The 26707-nt window shown below is 43.6% G+C and overlaps 1 protein-coding gene across 1 annotated transcript in view; it reads left to right on the top strand.

Annotated features, from left to right (window-relative positions):
- Positions 1-573: 573 nt before the first annotated feature.
- SLC2A13 (solute carrier family 2 member 13) overlaps positions 574-26707 on the top strand; it is a gene marked incomplete at both ends in the record, with an annotated part of 160538 nt that continues 134404 nt past the window's right edge. Inside the window, one exon of the mRNA XM_084267050.1 lies at positions 574-1123. Coding sequence (XP_084123176.1) covers positions 574-1123 — 550 coding nt within the window. The remainder of the gene's footprint in view (positions 1124-26707) is intronic.

The following is a 26707-nucleotide window of genomic DNA, read 5'->3' as shown; positions in this document are numbered from 1 at the left end:
TCCTTCCTTCGGTGCCGGGGCGGCGGTGGCGCTGCTTGCGTGGCGACCACCCTCCCGAGGGCCGGCTGACGAGATCGCTTCCTTCCTTCCTCCCTCTCGTCCCTCCTCCCGGCGCCACACGCCGGCCCCACCGCTTGCCAGCAACTCCCGTGAGGGCGGGCGGGCGAGGCCGGCGGCATCGCGGCGCTGAAGGCGCAGTCGCCGAGGACCGCGCATGCGCAGTAGCGCGCGCCACGGCAGAGCGGGGAGGAGGGGGAGGCGGGCGCACTGGGGCCCGCCCCCTGGTGCCCGCCGGGCCGCGCTCGGTGCTGTCCCCGCCCGCCTCCGCCTCCAGCTCCGCCTGGGCGCTGGGAGCGGCGGTCGCGGCGGGCAACTTCCCCTCAAGTCTGTCCGGTGGCGGTGGGGAGTATGCGACCCGGCTGAGTGCGGTCTGAGAAAGGCGGACGGGGCGAGGGCAGGTGGTGCCAGCAGCAGCAGCAGCCGCCCCACCGCCGTAGCCAGAGTTGCCCGGCAGCCGCCCGCCTCAGCCCCCTGCCCTCCCCCGGCCGGGGCGGGAGCCGCCGCGGCCGTCCCATGTCCCGTAAGGCCAGCGACAATGTGGAGTACACGCTGCGGAGCCTGAGCAACCTGATGGGCGAGAAGCGGCGGCAGCAGGCGGACGGTTCCGCCGGCTCGGGCGCGGCGGCGGCGGGCGAGCGGAGCCTCATCGCCGCCGAGTCGTGCTCCAGCCTCAACAGCGCGGCGTCGGGCAGCGAGCTGGAGCGGGCGGCGCGGCGGCAGTTCCAGCAGGACGAGACCCCCGGCTTCGTCTACGTGGTGTCGGTCTTCTCCGCCCTGGGGGGCTTCCTCTTCGGCTACGACACCGGCGTGGTGTCGGGGGCCCTGCTCCTCCTCAAGAGGGAGCTCAACCTGGACGCCCTCTGGCAGGAGCTGCTCGTCTCCAGCACGGTGGGCGCCGCCGCCCTCTCCGCCCTGGCCGGCGGCGTCCTCAACGGGTTGTGCGGCCGGCGGCCCTGCATCCTGCTGGCCAGCGGCCTCTTCACGGCGGGGGCCGGCGTGCTGGCCGCCGCCCGCGACAAGGAGACCCTGCTCGGGGGACGCGTGGTGGTGGGGCTGGGCATCGGTGAGTGCCGGGGGGCTGCAGCGTACACCCCTATACCCTCCTCCCCCCCTCCCCATCCCATCCCCACTTCGCCCTGCTCCCCAGGGGGGACCCCAGCTCTTACCCCGGGGGGGGGGGGAACTCCCCCGGGAGGCAGGTTTAACCGAGCCTAAAATCCGCGCGTCCACACCGCGTTTATGTAAGGCAGCCGGCAGACAAAAAAAAGGCGACCCTTGGCCACGGCGGGTTTGAAGTGCTCGGCTGCCGGCGAGGGAAACGCGTTGCCGAGTTGCGGTGGGGAGAGGGGTCTGCTGGCCATCGCGGCGGGGCGTGGGGAGAAGGGGAGAGTGTGCGTGTGCTTGCCCTCCTCGGCTTTACTTACAAGGGGTGCAGTCCTAGCCCGTTTTTCGGGGGAGTTGCCTGGTTTCCGCATGGGAATGGGCTCGCATCCTTTCCGCCGTTCCTCTCCGGGGTGGTCTGTCAGTGTCAACAGCCCACGCCGTCAGGTTCTCGTTTTCTGGGGGTTCTGGGAAGTCAGGAGCGAGCAGCAGATCGTGCCTGGCTTTCTGAACTGTAAATGCTTCTCTTCTGATTCCCCGCACGCTTTCGCTTTTCACTGGGCACTGAAGGAATGCTTCTGGGACAAAATGAGGTCCCGGATGAGATGGGCTCTGGTCAGATGAGATGGCACCTGTTTAGGGAGGCTTTGGGGTTCATTAATAGCAGAACTGAACACGAATTGCTGCTTTCTGGGCTGCCTTCCTATGTGCGTTGCATAACTTGCAGGCATTAGGTTCTGGTAAAACTTTATAGTTGTCCCAGAGAACTTGAAATGATCACAAGTGTTGCTGCTAACATTTGGGACTGGTTTCTGTACCAACTATATCCTGAACAGCTCCAGAATTCTGGTTGTGCGTTAGCCTCAGCTGCCATCCTGTCAGGCAGCAATTTGAATGATATTCATCATCCAAGATGGGCTGCACGAGGTTATTCAGAGTCCTCGGACTCTCTCCTAGTATGTATAAGGATAAAAAAGAAAAGGAAATCCTTCTTCCTGTGATCTTCCTATCTAAAAGCATCATGACAAATTGAAAATTAGGTTTGGTTTCCCTCCACATAGTGAAGTTCTATTTCTTAGCCATTGAATTTTTTTTTATATATTTTCTGGCTTTTAGGGGCACACTTGCTGTGATGCCATTCGTAGTTTTATTAAGGGAAAAAAAGTTAGTGACTCATAATAGGGGTTGTCAGAAATAAAATTAGCTCCATCCTTGAAAGGGCTCATGCTGGTTTTCCTGTACAGTAAGGGACATCTTTTTCAGGTTGTGGTTTTCCTACCCTGTGTTGAGTGGTTTTATTTTCTTTTTGAAATGCTAGTCCCTCTTCCCTGATGATGATGATGATGATGATGATGATTATTATTTAGTCAAGACTTGAGTCTGCAGAATAGTTAATAATGTTTTTTGTAATGTTCAGGAGAAAAGAAAACTAAATTTGATTATGAGGTGGCAGAACCGATATTTTCCTGGCAGTTTGCAGTAGGTATGTTTAGTGGTAGCTACTAAAACCTTCAAATTTGATCTCTCTTTGTGTTTGTAAAGCTTCTCGTGTTCTTTGTTGACCATAAGCGGTTGCATGGAGAAATTTCGGGGGAAAGGAGAGGAAAGGGATGGATGGTTTGCCTGGCTCCTGTGTATTGTATAGAGAGGTACATGGGCATTTTGGAATTGTCTTTCAGTGGTGCGGATAAATGACACAGGTCTCGTATCCCTCTGCAAAACCAGGGTCAATACAATTAATATATAAACTGCAGAAATAGACATTAGGAGCTGGGAGCTGTTCTTTCATATGGCTGCATATCTCTAGTGTGGTCTGGGAAGAGAGATCTCTTTTTGGCCTCTGTCTGTATCAGGAGCAGAGATAGTGGTTCTGATGGCGCTCTGGCGAGCTGAAGTAGGAGCTGAGAAATGTTCTGAGGATTTTGGAGCACAAACTCACTAATTTTTATTTTTAAACTCCAATATTTTCTCCTTTTCACCAGAGGTTGCTCTTCTTTATGTGATAGAGCTTATGGCCAGAAACAAAACATTACCTTAAGCTGCCATCACTGAACCATCACAGGAGGCTCCAAGAGTCCAATTCTAATAAGCTTTAATTTACAAAAGAAAGAAAGAAAAAAGTTGTGGTTCAAAACTGTTCTCATACAACAAACTCTACATGAAATCCCCCACCAGAGGGAGCCTGGAGAACTTCATGAAGGCATTAGTAATTGGTGGAACTTTTAGCCAGCTTCTTTCCTTCCTTTCTCTTGGAGCCCTCTGACTATCATTTGACTGCCCGCAGTGAACAAGAACTTCTTAGTGTTGGTGTAAGGAGGTCGCTCAGTAACGTGAGATTTCGGTGGCAGAGTGAACTGCTGAAACATAAGAGTGCGGTGGTGCGGTGTTACAAAATGCTTCCTACCTGCAAACCAGTAAAAACTTCTTAACTCTGAATAATTTTCTGTATTTTTGAGGTCTCTTTCCTGTAGCTCTCTGCCAACTGCAGGTCAAGAGATCTGCTCTAGAAATAGGGGTTCACTTGTATTTAATAAACCAACAACTGTGTTAGGGACAGTGCCGTGGTGCTGTAAAAGCCAAAGCAGTGATGGTTACCTATGGCACTTCATTCCACCCTGTCTGATACAGTGTTGGTCTGTGTTAATTGTGTGAGGAAAATGGCCATTTTTTTCATGACTGTGATTTATAAAGGGCTGCAGTTAAACTTTCAAGGATGAAGAACATGGGATGCGTGTGGAAATGAGTAGTGTCTCTCATTTGTCTGTCTTGTCCATTTCTTACTGTTTTCTGTAGAGCTGCTTTGAGAGAGAAAAACTCTCCTCTCCAGCAATTAGGACAGAAGGAGATGTTTCTGGAAAACAAAGATCTCTCAAGGACAATCCAAAGTCCTCTTTTTATTGCAAATGTGGAATAGATTGGTATGGTTGGAAACGGGTTTCCCTTTCCCCTCCTTCACCCCAGTGTAAATACAAGATACAGGGAATGCAAAGAAAAAAAAAAGCAACCTCCTGTTCATTATAAGATGAGAATATGCTTAGATATTTTCAGGTCTGAATTTCTAAATATGTAGTTCATAAGATCTATGGCTGTCGTTCCCTCTCCACACACACCCCGCCCCCCCCCCCCCCCGCCCCATGCCTACCCTTTCCCCTTCCTGAGCAGCTCTGGTGTCCCTGACTCTTCAGGAATTTGGCTGAGCCTGGTGTCAGGAATGCAGTGTTCGGATGGATATTCATTGCAGCAGATGTGGGCAAATTTAAACATTGAGGAAATTGGTGCTCAGTAGCGGTTTGCAAGAGCTTAGCTAGCAAAAATGTCATCGGTGGAAAGCATTTTGGACCATTTGCATCTGATGATGCAGCCTGTTGCCGAAGACTGACTAAAACCACTTGGTGTGGCATTGAGGGCCAACTTGGGTTTGCCTGGTGTTGGCTGCTGTAGTTTGTCCACTTGGCAGGAAGGCCAGGTTCTGCACTTGGCTCATCTGCGGCCTGTCCTGCCAAAGCCTGAGGACAGGCCAGAGCTGAAGCGCCCAAGGTTGCAGGTAGGCACGGCTGGAGGCAAGAGCAAGTTCCACTGAAAACCTGCTGCCATGAGAAGGGAGCTGGCGAGTGAGGGTAAGCACTGGGACTAAGCAAAACAGATGCTAGAAAGGGTAATAATGAATAGCTGTGTTTGCAGAGTCACTTCTTTCTTAGTGTGTGATCGGCCCAGTGCCTTAATTTTCCAGTCACTTTCTTGTCTGAGCCCATTGAGCAGATAGATGTGTTTCCACGTCTCTCTGGTCTGCAATGGGAGCAGTTTATCCTCCTGTCATCTGAGGGTGCTGAAGGTTTCAAGCCTGCAGCTGACGTAGGTGGGTGTTAGCATGGTGTTTCAGGTAGCGTGCTGTTCAGATCACTTTTTCAAGAACATTTCTGCCCCAGTTGTGGAAGGAAAGCTGTTTGAGCTATGCAGGAGTTCAGGAAGTGACAGAATGGAGCTTGCTCGTGCTGAGTTGATCTCTATCTTAATGTACAGTCATTAACTGGATGATTAGATTCTCCTGTCTTGAGCACCATCTATTCTGCACACTGAACAATTAATGATCAGCTCTTAAATGTTTTGTTTTCTTACTCAGTGTGTGGCTTAGGCATTACTTAATGGACACACTACCCATTTCAGTGCTTGTGAAAGCAGAGTTACTTCTTAGGACTACTCTGTGTGTCTGTGCTCTGTTACTAGGTCTACAGTGCAATGGAGACCTGACTGGTTAGGTCCCTGGGTTTCTCTCTGACCCCTGTTTTTGCTGGTACGTGATGTATTGTCACAACATAAGCCTACTGATCAGTGTGTGCCTTCTACTCAACCGTCTACAGGGGGGGGTTGTTTTTTTTGATTTTTGTTTTGTTTTAAGGCTGTGTTTGAACATGACATATGTGGTGTTCCTGGTAGCATCATTTTGCTGTATATGTAGGTCATTTTCTGAGCAGAGGAAGCCAGATTGTACACCAAATTAGGCAGGAGTGAAAAGTGCTGGCATATGGTTTCGGGCTTCCCTGGTGGGACTGGTTTGTGCTGACAGTGAGGTCCAGCAGCAAATAACAAACATAACCAAATTTAACCAAAGGACCTGCATCATGTACTACCAGCTCCATAGCATCTTTACAGTGGTTAAGTAAAGCTCCACTGTGTCAGCTGGATTGCTGACAATACTGGAAAATAATGAGTATGGCCTGTTGCCTATTAAAGGTGAAGATGTGTGTCTGTGGTGGGGTCTTTTTGTGGGGTGGGGTTTTTTGTTTGTTTTGTTTTGTTTGTGTGCTACTGAGCTTTTTGAGGTCTTATGTGTTTTTATCTTGCAATATTTAGATTCAGTTCTTTCCCACTTCCCCTCAAGCCCCCATGGGAAGCTCCAGGGCTTCAGTCTGTTGTTATAAATTAGCATCCACCAGATTTTTTAAAAAGACCTTATACCTTAGTACGTTTTGGGAGGGAGACTCACCCTCATTCCCCAAGTATGCCGTGCTGCTTCTGGCAGATGCTTGTCATTTTCAGTCCAGAGATTCACAGGCTATTTTTTTTTTTTCTCCAGAGACAGTGGTTTGTTAGTATAAGCTTGTGGTATGGATGGAGGGGAATGGAGAGACAAATAGCTGTGGTGTTGGAATTGACTCTTCTACCGCCGCTGACCAAAGATGCTCACCCAAGTTTCCAGGGTCTATGGCTGCTGACACTGATGTGTATGTTCCAGATTGGATCTCTGCACTTTAAGAGCTTAATCTGTTCTTGTGCAAAAGCATCTGGGAGAACATATGAGCATCTTGTAGAGTACCAGGAGTACATTAAGATGAAAACCTATCTTCTGAAGATCTCTAGTTTTGTGTGCACTGGATGGGATACACAGTGCTGCGTGCTCAGTTCACTGCCATGTCAACAAGGACTGGCTCTGTTCTGGTTTTGTCTGATGATGTGATGCAACAAGATCAGCAATCCATACATAAATATTGCTACCTTTGGTGGTGTATATTTAGTGGTGATTTCAGAACAAAATATTAAGCACAGATAGCTATATCTAAGAGAATTTTTTTACTTGATTCTTCTGAAAACTGTTGAAAGTCACGAGCAAGGAGTTTCCTTTTGGGCTTTTTGCTGTTGTTTAACTTATAAAAATAAACTCATAGCTCACAAGCCTTGAAATTGATTTTCTGTCTCTAAAACACAGGAATCTTGTAAAATAGTTTTCTCTGTACTTGGTCAAACTGTTCTATTGAAACATAATTCCTGTTGCATTTTAAGTATTTTTGTTCATTTTGGGGAAAAATACAATGCATCCAGTTCATATGTGGCATAAAATTGAAACTTTTGTGATCCTCTTGCTCCTTAATAAAAAGACAAATTGAAGGAAGCTCGCAGAGTTGAACACAAGTGTTTCCTTACCTATCTTGAAAAATTCATGTGGGTACCCACAGGCTTATTTTCAAAATGCTTTGTTTGCTACAGGAACAGGAAACCATTGGCATCCACTTACTATGATGTTAAAGATAGCAAATCATTCAGCTGGAATCCTTGAATTTGAGTGACTTGCTTACCTGAAGTATATACTGGTCCCATCAGCAGAGGAACAAGGCAGGACATCTAAGGAAGAATTGAGGTTTTGTATCTGACCTGTACAGTCAGTGTTGCTGGTGTGAAGCTTGTGAAGAGGCTGGGTCAGGTGGGACAGGTATTGGAGCTGCTGAAAGCTTAAAACCAGTGACCGCTCAGGGGAACAGAGCTCTCCCTTTGTTTTCTCTTTGCAGTGATTATGTCTGTGAAGAAATAGCAAGAAAAGCAGTTATTAAATATGTTGTAGAGATCTTGTGTGTAGAGAGCTCTGCATGAGTGTGTAGTTGTTTCACTGCTTTAGCTAAACTATCTTTCAGTAGGTCTTATGATGCAACTTGAATGCAGACACTTTTAAAATGTATTTTTCTTATCATAATTGAAGAAATGAAGCTTAAAAAAACACGCTTTCCTGTTCTTTCCATGCCTGTTCTACCTCTGATTTGTTGGAAGTCTTAGACGTGTGGTTTTATTGAGGACTTATTCAGAGCAAATGCCTGTTCTCAAGGTGAGTTTTTCATAGGTGGTTGATGTTGACTGTTCATATAGCCAGACACTGAAGTTGGGTTTCTTAGCTCAGTGAACCTGTCCCTTCTTCCTTTGCAAGTCCTTTTTGGACATGGTGCCTTCATGGATGAAAATTAATGCTGTGGCCTTGCTTCCCTCCCTCCCCATCTTGCTGTGCCTAGGCCACAGCATGTTTTCAGCCAGTTTTAGCAAACATCCCCCTGCCTTCTCCTTGGTTGAGTCTCTTATTTGGCTAAATAGCAATTGTGTTTAAAGTCTGCCTTTGCTGCAATTGGGGACAGACTTGTGTCTCATGTTCCTCCCCTTCAAGCATTCAGTATTTGTTTGAAGTCCCACGTGTGCCCTAGGGATTGCTCCTGAGTTGACTTTCCTTGGGAATTCAGCCATCTCTTCATGTGGCTGTTGTGTTTGTGGACTTGGGCACTGAAGCAGTTGTGTGAATTAAACCAAGCAAACAATAAGTGTATGTTTATCCATACCTGCAACTCTTTACCCTGGGCTTGTCCTTTAGTTGTTCCTCAGGGTTCCTCTCCCCTTTTCCCTAGAGGTGGGTCTTCCAGTTGATCAGGAGCTATCTTGAACTTGAACTTTTCTTCCCCTGTCCTTGATTTTTCCAGAGTAATTCAGCAAGGGAGCAGGTCTCTGGAGAAGGTTTGCCCTCCATTGCTAAGCTGAAAGGCTTCTTGGCTCTTACTGGAGGTGATGTTTTCCAGAAGCATTTGGCACCTACCTTGGACTCATTCACTAGTGAGCATTTTACACTGACAAGTGTGTTCTGCTCCTGAGTGATGAGGCGATTTCAGGGTAAAAGGATTTTCTAGGCAGTGTGGAAAACCCTGGTGATACCTGATGCTTTTAGCACATGGGCTGGCAGGCGTTCTGTGTGGCTGAATGGTTGTAAGGGACAAGCAGGGTTCCCCTGGAGGCAGTTACTCCAGGCTTCAAATATGGAGCTTTCTGGTCTCTCTTTAGCACCCTGTATTTAAGGTCTGAGTTTTCACAGGTCTCATGCCAACCAGCAGCATTGAGGAGATTGCAAATCTCATCAACAGCCAGCCAAGAACATGCAGCTGGGTGATTGGTTATCTCTGAGGCAGTGATGGAGCGACTGTCATTTTCCAGATGATAGACATAAAAAAAAGTAAGATGCCAGAAGTGCTGGAGAACCTGCTGTGTAAACAAAAATGTGTGTCTGAAATCCAATTCACTTGGTAACAGTCTATAGTAGACCAAAATTAAGTAGCTTTAGAAACCCTTAGAAAGTTTTAGAAAGTAGCAGCAGCCCTAAGACAAGAGTTTTCCAGACTTTCTACAGAAGTGGGAGTTTCTGCAGGCCAACATGCTCTGTCTTGGACAGAAACAAGGAGTAACAGCCCTTCTATTTTCCTTCTGTTTAGGTCAGGAGCCTCACATGTATGGTTTTCTCCACTGTTGCTTCTCTTGCAAGCTTTCAGGAAAGCAAAACCAGTAATTGTGTCTTTTATGGACCTAAGGACACAACCACTTTGGGAAAGGAAAATTATCTTCCATCACATGGAAAGATATATTAGCCATAGCTCTTCTACTTTCCTGTCCTGTTGTGGAACCCCAGGAAGGTGTGTTCTAAGTTGGGAAGAGAAGAGTGTACCTGGTGTTACACACATTATATTGACCATGCTGTGGCCCGTGTGGTCTTGTAAACTGGGAACGTGTTCCTACCAGAGCTGCTGTGAAAGAAACATCTGTTCAAATGGTCGTTGACCTGTAAAGTTCTTTAATTTTTAATTGCTTCTAAGACATTCCTGTTCTTTCTGCCAAATACTTATGTACCAGAATGCACATACAAAGCCTTGAACCATCTACCTACAAATATTTCTCCTCTGAATTGCTTAGACCTTTATCTCTTATTACTTACAACATTTCCATTTTCCTACCTGGAGTTTCCAGCCAAGAAAACTGATATTGAAAGTTAGGCTCACCAGGACTGCGTGAAGATTCCTGAGAAATCCTAAAGGAATGACTTCTCTGTGCTGTTCTTTTAAATAAATACACTTTCCTGTCTTGCTTGGTAACTTCTGATAGTTTTCTGGGGTTTTTTTTCATCTTAACACTCCTACTCTTGGTTCACCAGATAACACCTTTGAACTTAGGCCTCCTTGGAGGCACCAACATTTTGAAATTAGTAGATTGCACCCCTAATGAATTGGTGGATATAGGATTTGGGTGGTTTGTTGTTTTGGAATTTCTTTTTCCATGTTGATTGTTCCTCTTGGATTGTCATCTTCAGGCAGATACAGTCATAAAAACACGAAGGTGACCCTAAGGAAGTGTCTTTAAATAACTTCATGTTGTTACAGCTGATGCATTACTATCAGAGTAGTGCCATCGTGCATAAGCTATTGATCACATTTTTTTGTAATCAAATAGAACAAAAAGAAAGTTAGGTATTGGTAGTATTTGAAACAGATAGTAGTAATCTTGATTTGGGCCCTGTTGTGGCATCTGCAGGGTGGATGTGGCACTTCCCAGGGTGAGGGAGGAGCAGAGCTGCAGGTATTCCTCCTTTCCCCTAGTACAAGTACCAGAGCGGAGCAGGATGGTTGAAGAGGCACTAGTGTCTGCAGCTCCCATGCCCTGCGATGCAGCTCAGCCTCCAAAGCAAGACCAGACCAGTTGGCTGAAATGGGAAGCTCCTAATCCCACCCCTCTGATTTTCCTCCCCTAAATTACCATTCATTCTTGTCTGAAGCATGTATAGTACTATAATACTCAGCAGTTATCTGTGATACTGTGGGGGTTTTTAACCACTGTTATAAAAGATTCCAGCAGGATGTCCACCATCACTTTTTTAACAACTCTAATCCTAGAGCAACTGGAAGTATTTAACCTGATGAAAATACAATTGTTCATTTACTGTCTCTTCAGGTGCACATTTAGAAATGGATAGGCAAGTCAGGATTCAATAATTTCTTTAAGGAAGAGTTGGATGATGCTGATGGTGAAGACAGCTACCTCCTGAGCATGTTGCAGTTTTCCCTTGTGCTGCTGAACTTGCAGTTGTAGGATAGGCTGCCATGCAACAGCAAAAATTATCAAGGAATTATGAAAGGGAAAAAAATGGTCTTGAAGATACTCAGAGAAAGTTGGATGCAAAAACTGTGTGTTGAAGCTAATAAATATACTGAGTAAGTTTCTTATCCCTTATGTTTTTATAGGAAAAGTGGTAGGTAAAAAAAGGTATTGGTGAAAGCTATAACAGTGTGGCCAGAACAGTTTAAGGAATCTAGAGAGCTGACTGAAACACAGAGCCTGCACGAGGTGTTGGATACAGGGAGTGTTTTTGCTTCTTGATTGAACATCTTACTGAAGTGCTGGTGGGAACAGGGAAAGCTGTGAGCCTAAATTATAATACAGTTGATGGAGGATGCTATATCAAGATCCCAAAGTCAGATGCCTCAAGTCAGACCTAGTCCTTCTTTGGGATCTACTTGTCGAGTGTGTGGTAGTAGGAGAGAAACATTGCTGCTTCTGGTATTTTTCATGTGCTTAATGTTCAGGTCAGTGTGCTACATTTGTTATTCCTAGCTGTATTAAGACTTAACTTTGCCTTACTATTGGTGTTGTCATTGTTCTGGCCAGGCCAGAGTCAACCTCCCCAAGCAGCCAGCACAGATGAACTGAGTTATCCGGGGCTGTTTCCACACCACCTGACATAACTCCCCCATAAAAGGGGCTTGTTGGAGAGAGGTGATTGGATGTACCTCCAGGACAACAGTCGTTTTTTCAGTGCCCCACTGGGATTAAGAGTCCTATGCTCTACCTCTACCCCACCCCTTCAACACCCCCCATAAAAGGGGCTGTTGGGGAGGGACACACCTGGGTGCCTCCAGGTCAGTCCAAGTGCAGCCAAGGAGCTGGGTCAGCCCTCGTGTCTTGCAGTACTCTGTGTTGTTGTTTCTAATTTTTTTAAGGTTGGCTGGAGCTATGATGGATCCTGGGGAGAGTCTAGTATCTGTGGCAGTGTGGTAATAGAGGAACTAGAGTGTGGAGGAAGTACTAGTTAGGACCAAAACTGTGTTTAATTTAAAGACACACTTCAGCAAATGTTTGCATGTAAGTGACCCTTTTTGTTTGTTCACAGGTCCTTGGTTATTTGACTGTTGAGGTCAGTAGTAGCTGTGTCAGCACAGGAATGGGGAATCTGCCTGAGGGGAAAAGGTATGTCTGGTTTTACTCACGATGGAGTTCAGCAAAGTTTTGGCTTCTCAGACTCCCCTCTCCTGCATTAATCATAGGCACTGCTGACCTCACCAGTCCAACTCACATTGAAACAGCTTGATATGAATGGGAAGCCAGAGATACAGACCACTTAGGGATCTTGAAGAAAGGGGTGGAGAAGACTGAATGGTGTGCACAGGCAATTTAACTCACTGTGGCAATATTCTGAGCAGCATACTGGGGTCTGGTTTTGTGCTGTGTATGGTCCTTGGGTAGGAGGAGGAAAAAGGCAGAGAATGAAAATCCTTTCTCTTGTAATGATTGACTAGCACGTTCCTGGAAAAAGTCATTGGTGCATGTAAGAGAAATCTGGGCACACATTGAGTAGAGCATTGCACAAGTCATGCCAACTTCAAGTGAGTGGGAACATACTTTATTAAATTCTTCAAAAGCTTGGATGAGAAGGTACTATTTATCTTAAAATCTAACTTTGGGGCAGGGCACAACAGTTGTCTACAGCTGTATGCTCTGTGTGATTACCTTTACATCTTACTGTCCCACAGGTTTAGGGCTTCCCTCCTCTCCTGACCCCAGTCTGCAGTTTTATTAGCTAGGGTGAACAAAATATTACCATGTGTCAGCAGTGTGTGTGCTTCTGAAAAAGCTGTAGTTTCAAGGCATAACTTTTAGGTGGAGCGCTGTTGTTGTTTTGCAGTCTTTTGTGTGCAGATGCACACAAGAGGCAACTCGTGTTTTGGCTTTGATTCTGCCTGTTCCCACCTAATTCTGAATCTTCCTTCCCTAGAGTCAAAAGCCGACTGTTCTATCAGTCTGCAGGGCCTCTCCCTGATTCAAAGTTAATTGCTTTGCCTGACACCCAAGTACTATCTCAGCGATTAATCATTATCCTCTTAGACGTGGAGTGCTCCCTTGCACAGAAGGAAGCAGTCCTCTGAGCTTATAAACACAGCAGTAAAGAGAAGGTTTTTCCTCCTAGTTCAAGACCAGCAGGCATGTCTCCTCTCTAATATGGATTGTACCTTTAGCAAGATCTGGGCTACCTGTTAGGAATATTTATGTTTAGCCTTTTCAGAAGTTAATTCTCAGTAATTCATCTTGTAATAGTGACATTTCTAAGGGACTGTGTCCATGTTTTCTTGTTTTCCTTACCTAGAATCTTAACCTTTTTCTGGCTGTCTTAATAGAACCTCTGTTGATGGTCAGATGCTCTCTTGTATCTTTGATTCATGAGTATGGATTTGTGCCTGTGACTGTTTTGGATGGGTTGCTGAGGCATAAATCCCTATGGCTGTGTGCTACTTGGATGGGGGTGAGCCTGGCCTGCCTGTTAGTGTGCTGTCTCAAACCTTCCTACTAATTACGCTCTTCTTCCTAGAGGCTCTTTCCAGGATGCATGCAGTGAAGCTGTGTGTACTAGGTGTGATGGGGACATCTTATAGACCGCTTTGCTTTAGTGAAATAATTCAGGTTTTCAATTTGTCTAGCTGCAGTGGCTTCTTATCTACAAGTTTCTGCTATGAGGAAGCTTCATTTAGACTGGGAAATAGGGAAACCATGCTGGTGTAAAGAAGGGGGAACTAGAATCCTGAGTGCTAAAGCAACACTGGTTGAACCTCAGTAACTAATCTTCCACACTTTTTTCCTGGCCTGTGTTGGTGAGAAGGAATGTCTGATCCAGGCTTCCTAGTCTTGTTGGGAAGTAGGCATCTAGGCATCTGGAGAACTCTGTGTGAGCATGTGCAGGAAGAACTGAGTAAAGAAATAACTTATATTAGTGGATGGGGTAAATAGGAATTGTTTGTATTTTGGTGGTGAGAAAAAATGTGATTGAAGGTGGTTGTGCAAGAGGATATCATAAACCAATCATGCAGGTTTTCAGGATTGGTGTGTTGGGAATGGATTCCACAGCTGCATTCTGGAGAAAGTATGAAGAGCTGCTTTGGGGTATGGAGGCATTCTTTCTGCTTTTCTTTACTTTTTTCTTTTTTTTAATCAAGTGGGAATATAGAGTTCTTTCCTGCTTCTTTGTTAATTTTTTATCAAGTATGGGTATACTTGGACAGTCTGGATAGATGGAGAACTGTGCAAAGAGAACCCAAATGAACTTCAAAAAGGGTAAGTTTAGGGTCCTGCAACTAGGGAGGAATAACCCCAGACACCAGTACAAGTCAGGTGTTAACCTGCTGGGAAGCAGCGCTGTGGGGAAGGACACAAGCTCTCCATGAGCCAGCAGTGTGGTTGAGAAAGCCAGTGGTGTCCTGGGGTACATTAAGAAGAGCTTGGCCAGCAGGTCGAGGGAGGTTATCCTCCCCCTGTACTCTGCCCTGGGGAGGCCACATCTACATTGTTGTGCCCAGTTGAAGAAAGGCAGGGAACTACTGGAGAAAATCCAGGGGAGGGCTACAAAGGTGGTTAGGAGGACTGGAACATCTCTCAAATGAGGAAAGGCTGAGAGGGCTGGGTCTGTTCAGCCATGAGAAGAGAAGACTTGAGAGTGGATCTCATCAATACTCATAAATATCTGAAGGGTGGATGTCTAGGGGAAGGGGCCAGACTCTTCTCAGTGGTGCCCAGTGACAGGACAAGGGGCGACAGGCACAGACTGGAACATGGGAAGATCCATCTCAACATGAGAGAAAACTTCTTTGCTCAGGGTGCCAGAGCACTGGAACAGGCTTCCCAGAGAGGTTGTGGGGTCTCCTTCTCTGGAGATATTTCAGACTTCCTGGACAAGTCCTGTGCAACCTGCTGTAGATGATCCTGCTTTAGCAGGGGTTGGACTAGATGATCTCAAGAGATCCCTTCCAACCCCTACTGTTCTGTGAATCTGTGTATGTTTCTTGCTTAGATAACGTGGACTGGTGGGATCTAACACCCACATGGGTAACTAATTTTCATCTGTGCTGTGTCAGTGAGCAAGAGAGAGAACTTCAGGTCGGACTCAACAGTCTTTCACTGAGTTCTAAGGCAGTGTGATTCCACTGATGCTACAGCAACATTATTTTCTTTACCTCATGATCTTGATAAATGACTAATTAGTATAGTACAAGAGATATGAATTTGTTCATCGGGTCATTGTAGGTTCATAGAAAATTAAGTAAGGTAGATGTGGATGTCATACTGACTTAAAACTGAAAAATGCAAGTTTAGTAGATTTCTTAGAGAAATTTATAAGACTTATAAGCCAATATTTAAAGGCGAAGTACATTGTATTTCTTTGCAAACGCTTATATACATCCCCTATGATCTTTTGCTTATAGCAGTGCTCTGTTTCTTGCTTAAAGCAAATGAATCAGTTGTAGTAAAACGTAAAAATGACTGTGTGCATACTCCTCAGTTTTGTACAAACATGTTCCCGGTGTAGCTGAATCATCCAGAAGCAATGTATGGCTCACTTTGGTTTGGATTACTATTTGTCTTATGTTATCAGCACCAAAATACAAGTATCCCTAAAGGAATAATAGGTTGAGAAGTGTTGGGTCTGCTGTGACTCCTTTACGCAGTTGCTCTATGTGTTCTTTGGTTTGGATTTCTAGTTGTCATGCATTATCAGTCACTAAAATACATCCATCCAGGAAGCAGTAACGGACTGAGAAGTGTCTGGTCTGCTGCGTTTCATTTTTCACAGCTGCTGTGTGTGTTCTGTACTCTGCAGATCCGTCCTGTTACAGGATCTGTAGCCATCGCTTCCCTGGGTCATGGTGAATTCTGCCAGTGCGAATACCAGCTTGGGTTACCTGGCCCAGCAGCTGGAACTCATACAGCTTTGTTGTAGAAGCAATAGTAGGAAGGACACTACTGTGTTCTGTTACTAGCAAGAAAAAAAGTGTTATTTCATGCTGATACAAAAAGCTGGAGACACCTAGCCTTGAACTCCTCTTGCCAGAACACGGAGTTTCGTGCGTCACGCAGCTCTATAGTCTCAAGGCTGAATTACAAGCAAGCCTTATGTTAAAATGTTACCTACACGTACATGTTTGTTTTACTTTGCCACTCAGAAGGCTTGCTAACTCAAAACATTGCAATAAGAAAATGTCTGCTGAAAGTACAATGACTTGCTTATTATGAGGCCCAGTTGTGTGATGCGCTGTCTCTTGCCAAGGAAACTTCAGACCAGTCACTTCCTGCCCACTTGATCTGGAAGTGACTGCGGCACTTTATGCCTCCGCTTTTCCTTCTGTGAGATGGGGCTGATCTTTGCTTGGGTTTTCAAAAAGCATTCTTGAACTTAATAAAAACAAATAATAATCTTTTTAATTCTATTGGTCTTAACGTGTCTCTCAGTAGTGTTTCTGTGAATGGACTTCACTGATTTTCAGCTTCTTGGATAATTCCCTCTGCAGTCAGGTCTGTTCCCTCCTTGCCATTTTTGGCCTTTTGGACAGGAAGCACTGTTGGTGGTACTAGTCAGAGAAGCCTGGGCTTGGGAAAGCCTGATGTTAAAATTTTACTGAAATGCTGGTAAATTATTTGTTAGAAATTAACAATTAATGTTTGCTACATAATTCCCACTTGGCCTCGTAACTGTAGGAAATGCTGCTTAGCTGGAAGCACAAACCATGCATAGATATATACAAATTGTCACATACTAGTCATTGCACAGAAAAATCAGATTTCTTAAAAAGAAGCCAGCTCTTCAAAGCATATTTAAGATGTGTCTCAGTGGAGTAACGTGGGTTTAATTTTCAGAACATAATCTGACATGCTCTGCCACTAACTCTGCTTATTCTTCGGTTACTCCCACAAGCCTTTTTTGTTCCTTGTGAGCAGCTGGCACAAGAGTTGTTAAAGGACTTGGCCACTAAATATTTCTGGCCATCTTCTGTCCTGGTTTTGGCCAGGCCAGAGTTAATCTCCCCAAGCAGCCAGCCCAGGTGAGCTGAGTTATCCTGGGCTGCTTGCATACCACCTGACATCACTACTCCATAAAAGGGGCTGGTTGGGGAGGGGGTGCTCTGGGGTGCCTCCAGGGCAGTCAGAGTGTGTCCAGGGTGTTGGGTCAGTCCTTGTCTGCGAGTGAAATTTGCACCGGGCTGTTATTGTTCCCCTTTCACAGTTATTTTGTCAGCAAACTGTCCTTATCCCAACCCACTGTGGCTCTGGTTGTGAGTGAGCAGCACGTGGTGCTCAGCTGCTGCCTGGGTCTGAACCACACTTAGCTTTCTGATATGGTTTACTGAAATGTTACTTCAAGAGTCCGTACATCTTAGCAATTAAAAAGCCCTTTATACTAAGGAAGGAGAGCAATGTAAATTCAGAGTGAGCAGGTGAATGTGGATGTGAACCTGACAGTATTTGAAGATAACCTGAAGCACCTGAAGATAACAAGCAGTAGACATTTGGGTTGCTGAAAGCACACACTGCATTGGAAGCACAGCCTGTGAGACGTTTTCCCAGCTGTTATACTACTGCAGTAGGCTGGGAGTATTAAGGAAGGGGATTCTGTTGTTGAGAAGGTCATCTTTTTCAGGAAGAGCAGGATTCTGCTAGAATAGAGGCTTCTTCCCACCCTCATCTACATGTAAACATGTCTTCAGTGTGTGTGCTTTCAACAGATTGTAAAATTTTACAGGGAAATACTGTGCTTTTATTATTTTCTTCCTGCATGCAAGAATAAATGGTACTAACTGTGAAGGTAGGAGTGGGTAGTGAGTAATTGAGGGATGTAGTCACCCATGAGCTGTTTTGTGCTTCGTTGATGGTTCCTAGTGCTTTATTAGATGCTCTCACAACTGGTATTTCCTACTCACATTTACTCATTAGTGCTCAGTTTAATGATTCTGCTCCAGCGGGTAATTAATTCTGCCTCCTGATGCTGCCCTCCTGCAGTATTGTCCGCAGTTTCTACCTTTTGTTTTGGGAAATAAGGAAGAGGATGTAGACCAGAAATGTGTTTAAAATGTAAACAACAATCATTCTTTTTATGTTTGAATGACAAGTCAATTACATGTAGCTAGCTTTTACTGGAATTGATATTTCAGTTAGATCTTGCTTCATGAAAACTTAATTAAAAGATCAGGTGAAAATGTGACCAGATTATAGGGAAAAACAAGATGGGGGATGGTGATTATAATAATTCATTGGGTTTCTTTGGAAAGAGTGCCTAGAGGATTCAGAGCTTCTTCCCTGTTCTGGTATTAGGATTTCCAGTTATCCTCAAATATAAATACTACTTTATAATTTTTCTCTGTGAAAGTAGAGTAATGGTGTAAGTGCAGAACTTGCAAAGTTTGCATTTCAAAGAGATCCTGACTTTAGCTGATTTTTCTTCATTGGTCTGAATCTTTTAATTTAAAACTCAGCATGAGAATGGCTAGTCACTTCGAAGAAGAGCGTGCCGAGTTTCAATCGTAAACTTTGCAATTTTAATGTCAGAATCCACATCTTAACGGGAGCAGATACGAAGGAGTTAAATGAAATTAACAGGAGGCTCTCTGTAGTGGCTGTGCCACAGTACAAAAACCCTGGAGTACTTAGAGTCTGGGGGGCAGCAAACTGAAACAGCAGAATATTTTATTGCCTGGTTTGTCACCTTATGACTTAGTGATTTATTGCAACTTGCACAGTCGAGGGGAAAAAAAAAACAGATTTTTATCTTAACAAGGATATTTGCTGCATCTCTGTTAATTAGGTTGGGACTGCCTGATATGTCATTTTAAATGCCAACTCCCAATTTGTTGTAAAACTGCTTGTTTTCACTATTCTCTTCTTGCGTGGGGTAATAGCAAACTGCTAGATGAGAGAATTGGTGTAGTGCTCTGCGTTATGGAAGGGCCTAGTAGATACTCATCTCTATTTCCTTTTAATCTTCATATTGTGTAGGGTTACCAGGTTCTTGTATCAATTAACGAGGTATATTGAGAACACCACAATGTTTGCCCAGGTTTCACTGCAGGCTGGTGTGCGGCCTTTCCCAAATCCTCTCCTTTTAATATTCCTGGAGGACAAAAACAGGCCAGGAGAGAGCCGCTCTCACGTCCGTTTGCTTTGAGCACTGTTATTAATAAGGAGGTGCTATTGTTACTAAGGAGGCCTGCAAAGTTAAAGTTGCACCAAATCAACCCTGTTAGCACAATTACATCTGCTGTTTGGAAGAAGACTGTCCATTACACTGCATCTAGGGGGCTGCAGGCTGTCAGAAGCTGAAAGCCATGAGGGCAGCATCTCTCAGGTTTTCCTGAGATGATCTGTACTCCACCAGTCTTGTTCCCAAGGCCTTGAGACCTGAAGCCTTGCTTCGAGGAAGCACTGTGGCAGTCTGATTCCATAACATGTAGCAGTCGTTTCTTCCCACCTGCAGCACCCACCCACTCCTGGTTAGCAGAGACTTCCCTCCTCTTTTTGTCCCTTAGGTGTTGGTAATGGAGTGGCTAATCTGTTCCTTTTTTCCCCCTTATTGCCTGACAGCTACTGTCGTGGATTTTTTCCACAAATGCAGCAGCAACATTCCTCACATCCCCTTTTTGTCAGTATAAGCAGCTGATGGAAGTAAATACATGCCAAAATTGGCTAAAGTACCTACCCTTATGTCCCTTGACAGCTTGAGTATTATACTGTGAGTTGTGATTGCTGATCTAGACAATCTCAAGTCCTGTCTAGGATTAAACCTATATGACCTGAAGTAGTTCAGCACTGGTCTGGCCCTCTGCTGAGGACGGTCTAGTGCAAGGTCTGTGGCCTAATAGTAAAAACCCTCTCTGAGACTTAATGACTTTATCTTCCCTGGGATTCCTACATAGGGTGTTCTCCTATTACAGTTGCATTTTCTTGGCACCAGACAGCTGATACTGAAGTGGTAGCTGGGAAACTCCAGGCCATGGGGAGAAGTTGCATGCAAGCTAGATATTTAAGCTAAGCTGCTTCTCATAAAGCAAAGAAATGTGCAGCACTTGGACTATGGACTCAAGGTGTTGACTTAATCTGTGTGTGCTGGGAACACCCTTTCCTCTTCCTAGTGTGCAAAATGGGTGTGCTGTGGAAAGTGTCTTGAGGAAGAAGGACTATGTTGATTTCCACACCCCCCAAGCTCCAATACTGCAAATACAGACACCATTTATTTTCCCATACAGTCCAAAAAGAGCGTTTTATTATCTCTACATGCATCACTTGTGTTTCTAGATAGTCTTGTTCATGTAGATGTAATTTTGTTTGTGTAAGAAGCCTCCAGCGTTGCAGGAAACTGAGCAGTCCCTGCAACTCGTTTCATTATAATGATAGCTATACTTATTGTTGTGAATGTTGCTTGTGCTATAATGATATAATTGAAACCTGTTTTTTAAAATCAGGCCTTAAGCTGTAAAAGACTTACAGGACTTACGTTTGGTTTTAGAGCAATAGTTATAAAACCATATAACTGGTACCTGTCTTCCTACAAATCATGCTGTTCTGTGCACAACTGGGTAACTAAGTGTAGTGATTCATAGAAAAATACAGTTTTTGCATTGATGGTTGCAGTGTATTTACCCGTTATGAGCACAAAATTGTTGGGGACGTGAACCACACAGACAGTTTTTCTGAATGGCTTTCCACAGTAGCAGACAAAAACATTGAGTGTTTGTCTGCTACTCTGTAAAGCCATTCAGAAAAACATTCAGGTTTTGTCTAAAATACTAAGTTTGCAATGAGATTAACTAAAGGAAGGAAGGTTTAGATTAGATATTAGGGGGAAGTTTTTTACAGAGAGAGTGGTGAGGTGCTGGAACAGGCTGCCTAGAGAGGTGGTGAATGCCCCGTCCCTGGGGGTGTTCAAGGCCAGGTTGGATGGGGCCCTGGGCAGCCTTGTGTAGATCCAGGCCTGGAGGTTGGTGGCCCTGCCTGTGGCAGGGGGGTTGGAACTGTATGATCCTTGGGGTCCTTTCCAACCCATGCCATTCTATGATTAATCTTTCTAGATGAAGGTGGGTTTTTTTGTGTATTTCCTTGGGTTTGATTTTTTTTTTTTAATTAATGGCAAGAGGTAGGCAAGAAAATACTTTCTTCTGCTTGTCTTAATCATAAGCTGCAAGTGTGGACTGGGTAGCTGGACTTCTGGTTAAGTCAATGGAATCTAAAGCAGCTTACAGAAAAGTTAACCAGTTTCATCATTTTAATGATTGCCCTGGTAGAAAGAGGCACAGTTAAAACCAAGTTACCTTGTAGATGAAGATGTAGGGCTTTCAGGTATCAGTTGAAGGCATGCTTTTAGCTGAGCTGGAGTTCACCTTCTAAAGCTTGTTCATATTTGTTTAAATATCCCTTCTCTTAGAATTGTTGTAAGTTGGGAAAAGCATCACTGTAGTAGAACCAGGAAAGAAAAAAGCGGTTGGTAAACAAAAGTGCAGAGATGGAAAGTGGGATTCATTTTACATGTAGCTTTCAAATCATTACTCTTGTCCTCTGAAAATAAAGTTTCTCTGCACAGAAAATCTTTGCTAATCCTTGAAGCATTGAACTATTGATGTGGGGGTTGATGGGATTGTTTTTGTGTGGTTTGGTTGTTTGGTTTGGTTGTTTTTTTTTTTTTTAAACCATGTAACGATTGCATTGAGTTCATAATACTGGTTTTCTAGTGCATATGGATGGTTATCCAGATGAGTCCTGCCAAATCTTTCTGGGCTGTTAAAGAATCATACTTCCCTGCTGGAAATGGTTGGTTGCTTGTCTGAGTCAGCAGAAGAGCTGGTTGGCTGCTCCTCAGACACTCAGGTAGCACTTTAGTTCTGGCACCTTGGCACAAGTCTGCATCAGCCACCAGGTCAAAAATCTTGAATGGGAAAAGGGGTAACCAAGATGTAGTATTCATCTTGGTCTGCTGCTTAGTACTGCTGGAAGGGAAGGAGCTGCTGGCTGGGGAAAGGGCTCCTTATCCTTGAGTGTGAGTGCCTCAGGACTTTGCCAAGTTCATCTGCTTGTTTTTCCAAGGTGTTAGCAAGCAGTGTGTGTAGTGCATAGTCTGCAAGTCCTGAAGATGATCTACAGCAAAACACTGCTTATATCAGTTACTATTTATTTAAAGTAAAAGCTTCACTTTTAAAGTGGATTAAGTAGTACTTGTCTTAGGTGTTTATACAAGCTGTCATAAAGTAAACTACTATGTTTTATTTATAATTTTCAAGTGAAAGAAAAATAAAATGCTCTTACTTTCTGAAGTGAAAAGCTTTTGCAATGTGGTAAAAATAATGGTTGCATTGAAGAGTATAAAAATTTATGCTGCTTCACTCTTCCGTAATGAAAGATGTTCCACAGCTTTGTAAGTTCACAGAATCTTTGCAAATAGTGCTTGATCAAAAATTAATTCAGAAACAAATTAGGATTTTTCTAGTCATTGCTTTTGGTAGCTTTTAGTCACTTTTAGGGCTGGCTGTATATCTTGTGTTGTTATAATGGTTCAGAAATGCAGTTCTTCATAATTCCCGATACTTTTCAAGTAGAGAGAGCGTCATTGAAAATTCCATATTAAAAATTAGTGGACTCCCTCCCCTGCATACCTGTGTGCACACACACATATGTTTTGAGGTAGTTTTTCCTGTTTAGGCTTTCCTAAAAATGCTGTTCCAGAAATAATTCATCTGCCTTGGTCTGGATCGCTTTAGAGAATCCATTTCAGTGTTGAAAGCTGCTAAATAAAAATGGATAGCTGTCTAGATGACCCAATAACTCTTCTGCTTATTGAAAGTGCAGCTGTGGGTTAGCAACCAAATACTTTGCTTGCATATTTTGAAGAAACTGTCACTGATGAGATAGCTCAATTAATTGACAGTTCAGTTACATTTTTATGGTGCTGCCTTTTAGCTGGGCTTCTTTTAGAAATCTTTCTGATTAGTGTTTTGAAGTAATCTGAAATAGGGTAAATCTTAAAGCTAGATCTGTGGATAGGTTTGGGCAGCACACAGTTAACTAACCTGTTTTAAACATGCCAGCTTTCTGGAATGAGGTCTAGAGCTGTGAACTGAAAGCAGAAATTCACAGTATGGCATGCTGTGAGGAGGAGGCCCCTCAGCAGGATGCTCAGGAACTAGGCCAGCTGAGCGGGGAGATGTTTGACCAGGAGTTCCACAACCTGGATTAAAGGAGTATGTACTATCCGTAAGGAAAGACTGAACATGAGTAACTGATTCAGTGTTAGTGGGAAGTGTAAGCTGTGGTCTGACATCTGTAGTGCCAGGCATGCTCTTATGCCCAAAGAGAGACGATGAAGCATCTGGAGCACAAGTCTGGTGAGGGGTGGCTGAGGGAATTGGGGTTGTCTAGCCTGGAGAGAAGGAGGCTGAGGGGAGATGTTATTGCTCTCTGCAAATACCAGAAAGAAGGTTGTGCCCAGGTCAGCTGTGGTCTCTTCTCCCAAGTAGCAAGCATAGGGCAAGAAGAAATGGCCTCCAGTTGTGCCAAGGGAAGTTTACATTGAGTATTAGGAAACCTTTCTCCACCAAAAGGTTATCAATCATTGGAAGGGGCTGCCCAGGGAAGTGGTTGAGTTACCATCCCTGGACATATTTAAAAGACATGTAAATGTGGCCCTGAGGGACATGGTTTAGTGGTGGACTTGGCAGTGCTGGGTTAACGGTTAGACTTGGTGATCTTAAAGCTCTTTACTAACCTATTTTCTATTCTATGATTTGCATTTGGGCAGTTGTGAAGATTTTTGCTTCAAATTTTCTGGATGTTTAGCTTGATTATTTTGTCTCTGGTTAATTAAATCCCACTACCTCATTCTGACTTTGCCACTCAAACTAAATTTTCTCTTCTCTCCATGCTTTTGGACTACTGTAACCTTTAATGATCTTAAAATAACTTCAGATAAAAAAAAAAAATCAAAAATTCTCTTCCCAAAAAGAGCTGTTCTATGTATAGTACAAATGTTGACACTGAGATTGAATAGGAGCCTATTCAGTTAAAGTGGTTGTAACACAGTTACTTTCATCTGACCTTAAAAACTTTTTCAGTTCTGCTTGCTTTCATGTTAAATTCTCTTTCTGTTCCTACTGTTTGACGAATTTTTCAGAGAAGTAGTATTTTTTTCTCCCTCTAGCTCTCCTACTTACTCTTTTGGTATCCACAGTTTGTGGCCATTTTTGTATTCCCCTCTACATTGAGATGTTACTTGGTAGAATTGAATGTCTGCAGCTTTTTTGGTATATCTTCAAGTTTTTGGTAGACTTAAGTATTCTTTTAATAACCTGAGTAAACTTATCTTAACAAACTCTCACACTTTAACCTGTACATGATAGGTTCTTGTCTATTTTGCCTCACGTGTAATGGCTCACTTACTTTCTCCCATTTCATAACCACCCAGTTTCCAGACTAAAAGTTTTCCTTGGCTTGCAGAATTTCAGTGCAGGAAAATAAATACTGTGATACATAGTCCCTTCTTGATTACCCAATTTGTTCAATATTCATGTACGTCTACTATGATACATGGTTTCCTTATGCTCTTATTGCAGGGTACTGTCCTGGAGGTGCCAGGGAAATGAATTATACAGGAACTCTACCTACTCTGTGTTGGCATCTTAATTTGGGGTTTTTTGAGCTGTGCATGCCTCTCTATCTTTTGATTGAGGCAGAATTTGAAACTTGAAATTACTGTTGTGTGTAATGCAATTCACAAAGGCTGATGTTATCTTTTGGGGGGATTGCATTTACAGTATGACAGTTTGGTTGTTTCTAGTGGACACAATCTGAAGATCTTTTAGGCAAAGAAGAATTTTGTGTTCTTGATCTTTACTGATACAACAGTGGAAAACCTCTCGTGGTCAACAGATGGAATTATTCATCCAGATTTATTAAGATATGATTGTTCTATAAATCTGAAACAACTCAAGTAGTGAGGAGCTTCGTTTATTTTTCTTCAGATTGTTCTGGGCCTTGGACTCTTTCACAGTTGGATATCACACAGTAACATAAGTTTTTGGCAGTAGGTACAGTATTAGTCACTCTGGTTTGAGCTAGTGGCTAAATAGCGATGTAAAGATCTGCAGTGATTTAGTGTATCAGATGTTCAGCAGTACAGGTTCTTTAACTATGATGAACCAGATCTCCCTGATTTAATAAATCAGTGCTTAAATAAAAGACTTCAATGAAATCTGCTGACATTGGACACCATTCTAGAGGAGACAAACCTACCCTTGAAATAACTTTCAGTAACCAGTTATAAACTGCTGATAAGGCCTTTACTAGAGACATGCCGTGAGTGGGAAGCGCAGATATTAGAGGGGACTTGAGCTTTCCCCGGACATTCGTGCGGGAAGTGAGTAGTGTACTAGAACAGTGTTGAAATGTGCTGCTTTCTCAAGTATTTCCTATTAGCATGTTTAATGAGGCACTCTAATATCCCCTTAGGTTGACTGTCATTACTGAAAGCTGAAGTGTTAACTGTAGTGACAGAGAAGGACCCTACAAGACTATGAAAAGGCTTAATTTTTGTTTAGGTTGAGCCGTATAATTAAAATACTTCCTGTAGTTGTCTGTAGAATAGCTGTGACTGTTGATGCATCTCCTGAATATGTGTTTGTGAAAGCTAATGGTCTTTTAAAATAAATATCCTTTGCAGGTAAAATGTATCAATTTTTGTCAATGACAGACATTCTTCTCTCCTCTAAGTACTTCAGTGGATTCTTCTTTAGATTGATAGTGAAGAATATGCATTTACTGTGGGACTTTTCACTTCTTTAAAAAAAATTAACCAGCGTGTTGCCCTTATCCTCTTGAATATTGCTACTTAGATGTGAGCAATGTTATAAAATTATTGGTTGGCAAGGATGTTGTTCTTGTCAGAAATGATGTAAGAGCTTAGAGTGTAATTTGTGAGAACACAACTGAAAAAATACTTGATGAAAGTCTCTTTGTCTCTATAATGTGATGTACTTCTGGGATCAATAGTGTTTTAAGGCACTAAATTTAGATTGCATGTCCAATATCCAAGATGTAAGAAGTTTATCAGGTTTCCTGTAAGGTTGCTGGAAGAAAACATTAGCCCGCTACTCAGCTGTACCTTGGCAAGTTTCCTTTACTCCCCCTTGGAATTTACTACTTAATTGAAGAAAAAAAAATCTAATAAACAAATAACCAAACCTTAAATTCATATTCAGACTTCTCATAGCATAACAACCTCTGATAAGCTGTTTATTAATATTTAATTCCCGATTCTATTAGCTGTAAACTTGCTTCTTCCTCAGGTTGCCTCTACAAATCCTCTGCCTGTGGAATCACTTGCTAAAGCTTCTTGGAATCCTTACAAGTAGTACAAACCACTATGGGCAGCTTCTTAATGAAGTAAACTTTAAAGTTGGCTGAATTAAAGTTTAACATTTTAATGAAAATTTGCTCTTACAAGTTCATTCTAAGAGATGTGAAAACCCAAACCTATTACCTTGGCTGAGCATCTCAGTACAGCTTAATATGTTAGCAATGAATGCTTTATTCCCATGAGTATTCTCCTGAAAGGGTATGTTTTAGTACCTTCTGTTTCTGCCTGTGTATTTGAAACTCCTAGCAATAAAAATTCCTGTAAGGAGCTGTGACTGTTCCCTGGCTGTGTTCAAGGCCAGACTGGATGGGGCTTTGGGAAACCTGGGCTAGTGGAGGGAGGATGTCCTTACCATAGCAGGGGAGTTGAAAATAGATGGTCTTTGAGGTCCTTTCCAATCCAAACAATTCTATGCCGGTTTTTGTTAAGTAGAGATTAACAGGGTCAGTTGCTGTACTCTGAAATAGGATCAGGGGTAGCTTTGCTTTTGGGTTT

The sequence above is a fragment of the Gallinula chloropus genome (genome assembly GCF_964237585.1).
Source record: "Gallinula chloropus genome assembly, chromosome: 1".
Taxonomy (NCBI): domain Eukaryota; kingdom Metazoa; phylum Chordata; class Aves; order Gruiformes; family Rallidae; genus Gallinula; species Gallinula chloropus.
This window is presented reverse-complemented; position numbering and strand designations above follow the sequence as displayed.